Source organism: Leucoraja erinacea, chromosome 11, assembly GCF_028641065.1.
Source record: "Leucoraja erinacea ecotype New England chromosome 11, Leri_hhj_1, whole genome shotgun sequence".
In the NCBI taxonomy this organism is placed as follows: Eukaryota; Metazoa; Chordata; class Chondrichthyes; order Rajiformes; family Rajidae; genus Leucoraja; species Leucoraja erinaceus.
In genome coordinates, this window is record NC_073387.1 from 38,244,129 (window position 1) to 38,256,371 (window position 12,243).

The window sequence follows — 12,243 nt, forward strand, 5'->3', positions numbered from 1 at the left end:
TTTACGGATTGTATCTCCTTGCATCTATAAAATTAAAGGAACTTGCCTTTGTTCCAGGTCTAAAGAATGAAAATATTCCAAGACACATCCAACAAGCTGTCCCTCTGTATTCATAAAGGATCACTTACAAGAAATATGGCAGGAAGCTGGGGTAATAGGGTGGAGGTGGCGGCGGCAAAGGCTGCTGTAAGCGGTATCGTTGTCCAGTCATTCTCCGTGGCATAACATGTGGGTATGGCTGTTGAAGTAAAGACAGGACATGGCAATTAAAACTCTGAGAGCTTCTCTCTTGAAATGTTCATTTCAGACCATGATCAGAATGTTCTCAGATTACTTAGTACAAGATAATAACAGGAGAACATCATAGAGTCATACAGGGTGGAAATAGGCCCTTGGGTCTAGCTTGCCCACACCGACCAACATGTCCTATCGACACTAGTCCCACTTGTCTGTGCTTGGCCCATACCCTCTAAACCTGTCCTATCCATGTACCTGTCTGATTGCTTCTTAAATGCTGTGATAGTCCCTGCCTTAAATAACTCCTCCAGTAGCTCGTTCCATACACAAACCACCCTTTGTGTGAAAGTTACTGCTCAAATTTCGATAATCATTGGAAGTGATCTACAGATGTTCAACTACCCCTCCCATTACGAATCCGACCTTTCTGTCCTGGGCCTCCTCCATGACCAGAGTGAGTCCCACCACAAATTGGAGGAGCAGCACCTCATATTTCACTTTGGTCGTTTACACCCCAGCGGTATGAACATTGACTTCTCCAATTTCAGGTAGCCCTTGCTTTCTCCCTTCTTCCCCTCCCCTACCCAGCTCTCCCCAGCCTACTGTCTCCGCCTCTTCCTTTCTTCCCCCCCCCCCCACCATCAGTCTGAAGAAGGGTCTCAACCCGAAACTTCGCCTATTCCTCCGCACCATAGTTGCTGCCTCACCCGCTGAGTTTCTCCAGCATTTTTGTCTACCTACAGATCACTTCCAATCTACAATGTTTGAGATCACTGGAACCGGTGACTGAAGAGAAAATGTGGCATTTATGACTAATATTATACATTTAAGTGACCAGTCAACTTTTCTTGCAACAACATATTTAATCTTAAAATCTACAAATCCCATAAATGTAGAAATAATGTAGACTGGTCCATGTTTAATTCCTATGATTAAAAAAAGTTACAAGAATTAACTCTAATTCCACAAATTGCACATTTCCTAACAATGAGGCCATTTTAGCCCAACAAGTCTATGCTGACGCAAAGCACAAATCATTTTACTTCATTAATTTTTTTTGTAAATTATTCTTTCAAATTCCCATCAAGTCCTCCCGGGTTCTCCCATCCACCTACACCCGAGGGGCAATTTCTACCAGCCAATTAACCTACCAATGAAACCCACGTAGTCACAGGGGAAACGGGAACTCCACACAGGGAGCGCTTGAGATTAGGATCGAGTCTGGGTCACAATAACTGTGAGGCAGCAGCTCTTCCAGCTGCACAACTTTGCACAATCTGCTCGTGACTAAAATAACATCCTTTCTTGTTTCGCCAACAGAAACTTTACTAAACAGCAGCAGATTAGATTAACTCTGAAATCTTAGACCCTGCCCCCTTCCTCCCCTAACCAGCTTCCCCCTACCCACCCCCCCTTTTCTTGTCAAATTGCCACTTAATGTGCAAGGAACAAGTGCTGAATCAGCATCCATGTAAACAAGACGCACCTCAGGGACAAGTTGTACGCTAGTACCAATTAGGATAAGCATGGACGCCTGCCAGCAGAAATTGGACGTGAACTTACAGCCCTAGTCCCTGTGGGTGCATTACAAGTTCTGGCATTTTATACTTACCCATTTCCGTTCAGCCTGCCGTCGTGGGAGGCCTCACAGTGAAACGTTTGGGAGTACAGGAGTCTGAACATAAAGAAGTGCATGTATGTCTGTGCGTTGCTTGCCTCAGAGTCTGCATGAGCGTGCACGCCATCCTCTGATGAGCAAGTGTGTGTATGTGAGTGACGAGTGTGTGAAGGACTGTGCACATCTTCATATAAAATGTAAATTTAGGAAATAAATCTTGCATTTATATTTAAAATAATTACTTAGTAATCTGTCTGTAGAAGGAAAGGCATGCAAGTGTGTGCAAGAACACCAGTTTCGTGCACCAGAAACAGTGGTGCAGTGGTAGAGTTGCTGCCTTACAGCGCCAGAGACCCGGGTTCGATCCTGACTCCAGGTGCTGTCTGTACGGAGTTTGTACGTTCTCCCTGTGACCTGTGTGGGTTTTCCCCGGGAGCTCTGGTTTCCACTCACACTCCAAAGATGTAGGTTAATTGGCTTGGTAAAATTATAAATTGTCTCTAGTCTGTGTAGGCTAGTGTTAGTGTGGCATGGACTCGTTGGGCAGAAGGGCCTGTTTCCACGCTGCATCTCTAAACTAAACTAAGCAAGACCACGGGGCTGCAAATCCCTGTGGAGAGCAATGGTTTGTACATGGATGTAGAGGTGGGTCATCGTAGGTAGGGTTCGGCTAGGTCAGTACTAGAGTCGAAGGGAGAAGGCAGATTTCAGTTGCCTCGGGGAAGAGTTCAGTGGTCAGAGGCTCAAGAAACTACCTGACGGCATGGGCTGGACAAGTGAATGGGTTACAGCGGTGGGGGTCAGGCAGGTACTTGGCTTGTGTAGGGAAGTTGTCAGCCACTGCAGGCACTATTGAGAAGAATGGGGGCTGAGATTATGCAGGGTGATGGCTGGGGGTGTGAAGACCAAGGGATATATTTAACCAAAGAAGTAATTGAATTGTGACAACTTGGTCCCAGACACAGTGAGCTTCAGCTCTCCAGTCAAGGACTGGACCCAGACTCGGTGGGTGTATTTGGAACAGTCTGGGTGTCCTGAATGCATAAAAACACCATGCATGAGCCATTGGCGGCCTGCATGCGTACACACACCATGCACCTATGGGTTCTGGATCTAATTTATGGAAGAGCACCACGTCTAAAAATACCTAACCGCACCCAGATAAAACTCATTTGCACAGTGCCCAAAATCGCTGCACTATAAACATTTGGAGAACTATTATTTTATTTTCGCCCATCTATACAAACTTGACTTTTGTGACAAGCTTCCATCCCAATGTAAACAGGACATCAAACAAGTGCAAAATCACATTTCTCTTTGGACAAATCGCATACTATCTATAACTTCCCACGTCCCAACCTCTACTTCAACACACTAAATAAGTTACAATAGTAGATTCTAAATGGGCAACTGTGCCTCTACTCCGTCCTTCTATCACCAAAATCTTGCAGCAATCAATAAAGAAAACAACTGCCCGCATTTACAGAGCTGTCAAGTAGTACTGATATTCCGTATTTTGTATGGAAATGCGCTAAGAATACGGATGTACGGTTTCGCTTTGTAAAATATGGATAAAAAAAAAAAAATCAGCCACGACTGCCTATTTCATCTTGCTGCTTAAAAAAATGCAAGGATATAAAAAGTCATACCGTAACTCTAAAAATTATAGCAGATTAAATCTATTAGTATTTTAAATTTCAAGATCTGGATGATTATTTTTGTAAGCTTTAATCTGCCTGTCCCGCTACAGGTTTAAATAGCGCTGCCAGTTTAGCACGTGGAATTTAAACGAACAGCGCTATGGGTTCTAATTATAGCACTATCAGGTGGTGCACTATTGCCTTTACACACAGCGCTATGGGCTTTACACATAGCGATATGGCCACAGTGCTATGGGTCACAGACTGTTCAAGGAGGGAGAAGGAGAGAGGGAGGAGAGGGAAGGAATAAGAGAGGGAGGCAGGATTAACATAAGACAAATGTACTAGCTATCAATTTAAAGCAAATCACTTTATATTAACAACAGACAAACCAGAAATGGGCGATTCTGAATTATATCACATTAACTGGGTCACTGACATTCATTGAAAATGAAAATAAATGATGTTAACCAAGGAATGAAGTGCAGATTAAGACAGGGAATTTCTCGATCACATATTTCTCCACCTGCTATCATCTTTGATTTGTGGTGACCTTCGTCAGGTAATCAGAAAGTCTAAATTACACTGTCCTCTGGAGAGAACACTTACCACTCCAAAGGGCAACTCCTGGTGTAAAGGGTCATGAGGGAGGTACTGCAGAGGAACAGAAGCAGGCATGGCAGGGGGATGATGCGAAGGTGGGTATGTAAAACCACCAACTGGATGCTGGTCCCCTCTCATTTCGACTTCATTCTCTATCCTCTGCAAGGGCTATTGAGGTAAAAAAAATTGAATTACTCAATTTGTATTTCATCTATAAACAAAATGAAATATTTTTAAAAACTAAACGATATATTAACAAGAATGCAAGACCACTGAACAAAAAACAGAACTTTAAACTCTGAAGAGTTAAGTATTATTGGCAACGTAATAGTGATCCCACATCACAGACTCACAGCGAGTCAAGGTCACACATATCTCCACCTAAAGAGCAACTTATGGAATTGACAAGGAGTACAATCTTCTAGACATAAAGGGTAGTGGAGAATATATATTGCTTCATGTGCTGCTGGGCACAAAAGAGGAAAAAAATTGGCAACAGAAATATTAACAACTTCACCGGCAAAGCATCACTGAACTTTTTCCAGATGTCTAAGTTGGGGGGAAAATTATCATAGTTTACAAAACACAGTACAGAAACAGCCCACTGGATGCCTGGCTCCCAAAATAAATGCACCAAAAGTATTTGTACTTCACACTGTCATGTTAGACATTCGACTTTGTGGTGTTTGCAAGTATTGAGTTACTCTCAGCTCTTCCCTGATGTTCTGAAACTTCCTCTTCTTCCAAGTAGATTTTTAGTTCTTTTGCAGAGCTTATTCTAAACCACTTTCTTTCCAGAGTGAAATCAGATTGTAATAGCTCGTTCTGTAGAATAACATTTGTCTTGGTCAATTTTCCTTGTCAGCATAATCCTAGGATGCAGAACGGACAATGCGAGCGGCACAGTGGCGCTGCCTCACAGTGCCAGAGACCCGGGTTAGATCCAGTCCTCGGGTGCTGTGTGTACGTGGATTTGCACGTTCTCCTTGCGACGGTGTGGGTTTCCTCTGGGCACTGGTTTCCTCCCACATCCCAACGATGTGGGGGGTTTCAGGCTAATTGGCCTCTGTAAATTGCCCCAGTATGAAGGGAATGGATGAGAAAGTGGGATAACATGGAACTAGTGTAAACGGGTGATCGATGGTCAACCTCCTGTACAAATCAGTGATCACTGATCACCGTACCAAGCAATGGAATTGCATGCTCAGTGTCCAGCGGATAAATGAGAAGGCATTCTACAAGACCACTGCCTTCCTAGCTCACCGAGATAGTTAATTGTCAATTCAGCAGATCAAACTGTTCATCAGAACCCGGAGAAACAAGGAGCTACAGATACTGGTTTACAACAAAAGACACAAATGCCAGAGTAACTCAGTGGTTCGAGCAGCATCTCTGGAGAACATAGATAGGTGACATTGCGGGTCGATCTGCTTCTTCAGTCACCTATCCATCTTCTCAAGGGATGCTGCCTGACCTACTGAGTTACTCCAGTCTTTTTTCCCCATCGGAACCAGGGCTTGCTAGCTTGTGGAGCTACGTTATACACTTTTACTAAAGGGCCCACACAGTTTCTTTGATTTTGGACCAAACAAATGAGGGTACCATGTTCATGTCGCAGAACCATTCGGCCCATCGAATCTCCTCCACCATTCAATCATAGCTGATCTATCTTTCTCTCTCAAATCCATTTCCTGCCTTCTCCCCAAAACCTTTGCCACCCATTCTAATCAACAACCTATCAATCTCCGCTTTAAAAATACCGAGACTTGGTCTCCACAGCCATCTGTGGCAATGAATTCTACAGAATCACCACCCTCTGGCCAAAAAAAAAAAAATCCCTTCTCATCTCCTTTCAAAAAGGGTCGTCCCTTTCTGCTGAGGTCGTGCCCTCTTGTCCTAGACTCTCCAACTGGTGGAAACATTCTCTCCACGTCCACTCTAACTAGGCCTTTCATTATGCGGGAAGTTTCAATGAGATCCCCCTCGCCCTTCTAAACTCTAGCGAGTACACTCCCAAAGCCATCAAATGCTCATCATATGTTAACCCAATCAACCCTGGGATCATTCTCGTTAACCTCCACTGGACCCTGTCCAACAATGAAGTGCAGGTGGTGCAAAAGAAACCCCCAGTAAATAAGTTTATTTCTTCTCACATCTCAACTTGAGGGAATTAAAAACGTGCAGTGTTGCATTTGCTGCCAGTTGTGCATTCAGTCTGATAGTCACCTCCTTTGACTTCACCAGAATTGCATATCAGAGGTGTGCAGATCTGATGGCCGATGCAATATCATTCGTTACCACCACCCAGTTAAACTTTGCTACCAATCATACACTGACAAATTCCATGCGAAATGAAACTATTATTACTATCGTTGAGAACAGAACTCTGAACAGAGCAGAAGAACTTGGCTTTGGGTTTAGGCATATCCTTCTTTGAATGTTTGACTTACCAATCGTGGGTGCTGTGGTTGGATTGGAACAAACTGGCCCAAAGGGGGAAGGTGAGGATGTTGGTGGGGTGGCAGATGGGGAGGGTGAAGTATAAAATGTTCACTGGAGATAAGTGGAGGGAAGGTTTGATAAGAGACTGGCAAATGCTGCATTGTGCATGCATGAATCAGCTGGAAAACAAGATAAAGACACATTTACAAGGCGAGAAATATGATACCTGGAAGAAAAAACAAATCGTACAAGACAGATTACAGTAACAGAGGCACTCAAACTGTAAAACTTGCAAAACCTTAAAATAAAATGTGCATCTTGATTACCTAAAACTAACAGTCAAGACATTTACATAGTTCACAATATATTATGAACAATTCCCTACTGTACAATTTCAGAGACACAGCTGGAAACAGTTTATATGCAAAGACTAAAGTGCAATAAGCTAGCATGATTTCATGTAATTAAGAAACGTATAGCTATTTGGTTATTTAAGAATTTCCTTTCTATGTTATGTTATAGTGTTTGGTTGGTACCAGATATAATACTGTTCTATACCAAAAAATGTATCCATCCGACACAGATGTTGGTAGTGAGTTCTTCCAACACAGGGGAGTATCAGTCAAGTCTAGTGTTGCCACCATCTGATACTTAAATGTACAATTTCAGCAGAGATTATTGGATGGCCTGGAGCAGGCAGCGCCACTGAGTGTTCCTGCCCAATTGAGAAAAATTCAATGTCCATATTACTGCCACCCACAGGACTGCAAACTTGGGCATTTACAGAAGGTTAATCCTGGGGTTTTCCTGGGACAGTGAGATTCGTTGACTACTCAACATTTTTGGAAAGTTTTACAGAATATTAATCCATTATATTTCCATGGGTACATACGGATGAATGAGATTTTAAGTAAACTAATTGGCAAGAAGTGTGTACATCACCAGAGTTGGTCATGATTTCACTATAAAAATAGTCGAGACAATGGAAACTAATCCATTTCTATCAATTTCTATTTCTTGACAGTAAAGTCAAGGGATCAAACTTTGTTTTTGGCCCAAATTATTGATATCTGCCATTCATTACACTGGCTACAGACACCCTCTCGAATCTTGCACCACAACATATTTTAACTTGCAGAGCCAAAATATTGCAGTGACCTCTTCCGAGATCTCTACCAAGTGAAGCAAGCTACAGAACTAGCCCTCTAAGCAAACAATCCCATTAACAACTGTTAATAAGCAGAGTCTGAAATAAGGAGTACATTAAAAACATTTAATTCAACTAAGTTTTTGTGCATCATCTTAACCAATCCATCAATGTAAAAATTCCTAATGAGCAACGCAGATAGTGTACGAGTAGTAATATTTAATTCAATGTAAAATTATATATACAAAAGAGCGTTATTAAAGGAAGAGGGAATTAAGAGAGATAAAAGATATGGGAAAAAATTGAAATACACATCTTGAATAATTTAAATGAAAATTAAACTTGGAAAAGTGAATTTTCAGTTGCACAGAGATCATTTGAAATTAATTAAATTATTTTACATCTTTAAAAAGAGATTGATCTAATTCAACATTTTAGCAGATATATGGGAAACAATTGCAGCAACTTCAAGCTGTTCTGCGTATTTCAGTATTCAATCACTCGGTCAGATATCATTTATACACAGTTTCTAAAGGCACAGGACAAGCCAATACATTTATGATTTCCTGTTTAATCACATTGTAAAGGCATCAAAAGCTGACTAATTTACAAATTAATAATTGTAATCTGCATCGCCATAGGAAAATCCAATCTATATAGATTTTAATTTTTAATATTAAAACATAAATATTAGCAAACTAGTATCAGGTTGGATTCTTTAACTGGAAACTGTAGCTATAAATCTGCTCTCTTGCCACTCCCATTAGGTTTAGAATCTGATAGAAAATTTGAAAAGCTGAAAGAATTTCTGCAGAAAATGCTGATTTTATTTCACTCGGAGACAGAAAGGACAACTACAAATGAGAGAAACTCATATTCCTAATCTGTTTAATGAAAACAAATGAGATAGAGGATAAAAAGGAAAACTAAAGATTATTAAGGGTTTGGACACGCTAGAAGTACTGATGATCATCCATAATCACATTGAATGGCGTTGTTGGCTCGAAGGGCCGAATGGCCTACTCCTGCCCCTATGGTCTATTGTCTATAAAGTGGTATTTTTTCTCCTGCTGCTCATGCAAAGGGATTAATTACACAGTGATTTTATGAAAGAAGCAGTCTTATAAAGCTGCAACATGACTTCATGATTCTTATACTCAAGGCATTGACCGATGAAAGCAAGTATACCATATACCTTCTTTATCAATCTATCTACTTGTATTGCCACTTTCAGGGGATAATGGACTCTGAACCCAAGATCCCTCTTGTTCATCAATGCTGTTAAGCGGCTTGCCATTAACTGTATACTTTCCCATTACATTCGACCTCCCAAAGTGCAATACCTCACATTTGCTCAGGTCAAACTACATCTGCCATTTCATATTCTATATCTGTAACCGATCCAAATCCTGCTGTATGTATCCTTTGACAGCCTTCCTCACTGTCCACAATTTTGCCGATTTTGGTGTGATCCTGAAATTTACCAACCAACCCATCCATCTACATTTAGATCCCTGTGGAACCCCACTGGTCACAGACCTCGAGCCAGAATACCACCCTTTCACAACTACTCTCTGTCTTCCATGACTAAACTAGTTCTGAATCTAAGTCATTGTGGATCAGAAGTATCTTAATCCTCTGGATCAGCTTACCATGAGGGACTCAAATGCTCTACCAAAAGATATGTAGATAACATCCATTGTCCTATCCTCATCAATCATCTTCTTCACCAAAATCGACTAAGTTAGTAAGACTAAACCATGACAAATGACCCGCATTATTCCATTCTCTTCCACCTGAAAGTAAATCTTATCCATAAGAATCCTCTCCAACAGATTCCCTCCTGCTGATATGAGGCTCATTGGCTCATAATTTCCTGATTTGTCCCTACTTCCCTTCTTAAACAAAGGAACAACATTAGCTACTTTCCAGTCCCCTAATGGAGTTTCCCTGTGGTTAGAGGATACAGAGATCTTATTCAAGGCACCCTGCAATTTCCTCCCTTGCCTCCATCAATAACCAGGGATAGATTACTAAATGAAAACATTAAATAGAGGCATCACTACAAAGCTAACCTACTTTAAAAGTTCTTGAGTCTCAATGGGCAATAATTCTGACAAAGGCAAGGTAAACAAAAAAGAAACCTGTGGAAAAGTTGATTTAACATTATACCAAAGCTAAACACAAAACTGGTTCTTAAGTAATTGTTAAAAGTCAGTAACAAATTGAAGACAAAATTCAAATTTGAAAGAAAATTTGAAAGAAAATAACCTAGGCTGGTCGATGCACATTTAAATGACATGAAAAAAACATTATTTTCTGAGTTTTTCAATACAATGTGAAAATCAATCCTGATTTAACTTCAAACTTACTGGTCATATTGAACAAAACAATAGAATTTATAAGCAGAAAACATGGTTTGTGATCATATAGAACTTTTCTACTGAAAAATTTAGATGTCTGTGTACCAGTAACATACTACAGGTGCACAACCTTTTATCCGAAAGCCTTGGGACCAGACACTTGTCAGATTTCGGACATTTTCGGATTTCCGAGTGGAAGATTTTTAGCGTAGGTAGGTAGGTAGCGCGGGCGGCTTGAAAAGTCTGGAGCGGCTGCTTCCTCCCCGGAGACCGGGGAATCATTGTAAACCATTGCATAAATGTTAGTCAGTTAGTTTGGAGGGATTTTATGTGGTGGTGGTGGGGTGGGGGTGAAGGGGGAAACCCGGCAACGCTACCCCTGGCTGCGCGGCGCTCCAAATCCAGCGCCGCCCGCGGCCGGACGCCCGCAGCCCCAGCTCCGCGAATGTTGTGTGTCGGCGGCCACAGCGCTCCGGAGCTTACCGAACGGCGACCCGGTAAGGCATTGCCCGCTCCCAGCGCTGCGACGCCACCGACTCCCAACATTCGCGGAGCTGGGGCTGTGGGCGTCCGGCCGCGGGCGGCGGTGGATTTGGAGCGCCCCGCAGCCAGGGGTAGAGTTGCCGGGGTCGGAGCTACAACCGGCGCCGCCCGCGGCTGGACGCCCGCAGCCCCAGCTGGGAGTTGGTGGCCACAGCGCTGCGGAGCTTACTGCACGGCGACCCGGTAAGGCATTGACCGCTCCCCGCCTCTCCGACCAGGTAGGGGACTAAGAATTAACGTTTACCCCTTCACCCCCCCCCCCCCCCCCCCCCCCTCACATAAAAGCCCTCCAAACTAACCGACTAACATTTAAGCAATGATTTACAGATGTTTAAATGTCTCCCCAGTCTCCGGGGAGGGGGCAGCCGCTACAGTAGTACAGACCTGGGTTGACCGTGGGTCGTTTCAGGTCAAGTTTGGCGCCAAACACGAGCTTTGGTGTGCAGACGACATCCTGGAAAAAATGGCCGGTTTTCGGAGTTTTTCGGTTTCCGGAACTCCGGATAAAAGGTTGTGCACCTGTACCATCAAACCAGTATTATTTGAAATCATGAATGTCTGACACTAAACGTTGGAAACTGCTTGTATACGGAAGAATATCATATATTTTATTTTACAAGGCATTAATCATTATATTTATACTTCTGAACAAATAGTGGATAATTGTATCATATCTCAATTCTTAAAACTTACAGGTGGCGGAACGCAGCAGACTGGGTAGTGTTGTCCACTGAACATTACTGAGCATGCTGGGACCTGTTGTGTGTTGCACCCTGGAATATGTTGCCCCGTATGGAGTGGGAAACCATGTGCCGTTACTGTGGTGACAGTATAGGACACAGGGACTGTTCCTTGATGCATCTAGAACATAGCAAAAGGAAGAATTTGTAGGAGCACTGCATGTTGCGTTTCAAAAAATAATAATCCTGAGGTACAACTAACAATCTGTTCATGACCAACTATACATTGGGGTAACAATAATTAAACCATTCATATTGTATGGACCATGCAGCAAGATATCAAATCTGAAATAGATATCCAAACATTATACCAAATTCGTCAATTTACAAACCGTGCACATCATTTACATTTTAATACATTTATTTCAAATTATTTCTGCAATGATTCCAAGTCCATATTGTCTGCAGTTGCACAGTAATTCATTAACAAAATCATGTTGAGAATAAAGTATTGTTTGAAGTATCAGCAATGGCTAGTCAATATCTTACTATTCTTTATTGGCAACACAAAATAAATGAAATCATTCTTAATAAGTTGAAATGCTCCAGCTAAAAACAATTACTCCTCCTGATCCCAGCCTGGACAGTAACAAAAAGTCAGCATCTAACGACTGGGAAGAAACTTTAGCATTAGTAATGAAAGATCTTGTGCAACTGGAAAATGCATAGAGATAATGAGCGTATTGCAAACCACATGTACAAGAACAATAATACACCAAATTATCACAGACACCGATTATCAACAGGGAGTGATGTCATTGGGATATCAAAGCAATGCAAAAAGGGGCTTGAGATTTAGCAGTGCTGGAATGGGGAATTCAGGATACCAATCTTTTTTTTGGTGTGAAATGTGGGGATAAGAGAATTAGATGATTTCAACCGTGTAACTAATGGCATTGCTGATGCAAGA

The 12,243-nt window shown here is 42.0% G+C and overlaps 1 protein-coding gene across 2 annotated transcripts in view; it reads right to left on the reverse strand.

The window, feature by feature from the left end:
* rnf44 (ring finger protein 44) overlaps positions 1–12,243 on the reverse strand; it is a 143,230-nt gene that overhangs the window by 17,677 nt on the left and 113,310 nt on the right. For both annotated transcript variants that reach the window (XM_055643064.1, XM_055643063.1), the window contains exons 5-8: positions 11,287–11,454; positions 6,549–6,719; positions 4,105–4,266; positions 129–238 (exon numbers count right to left, since the gene is read on the reverse strand). In XM_055643064.1, coding sequence (XP_055499039.1) covers positions 129–238; positions 4,105–4,266; positions 6,549–6,719; positions 11,287–11,454 — 611 coding nt within the window. The remainder of the gene's footprint in view (positions 1–128; positions 239–4,104; positions 4,267–6,548; positions 6,720–11,286; positions 11,455–12,243) is intronic.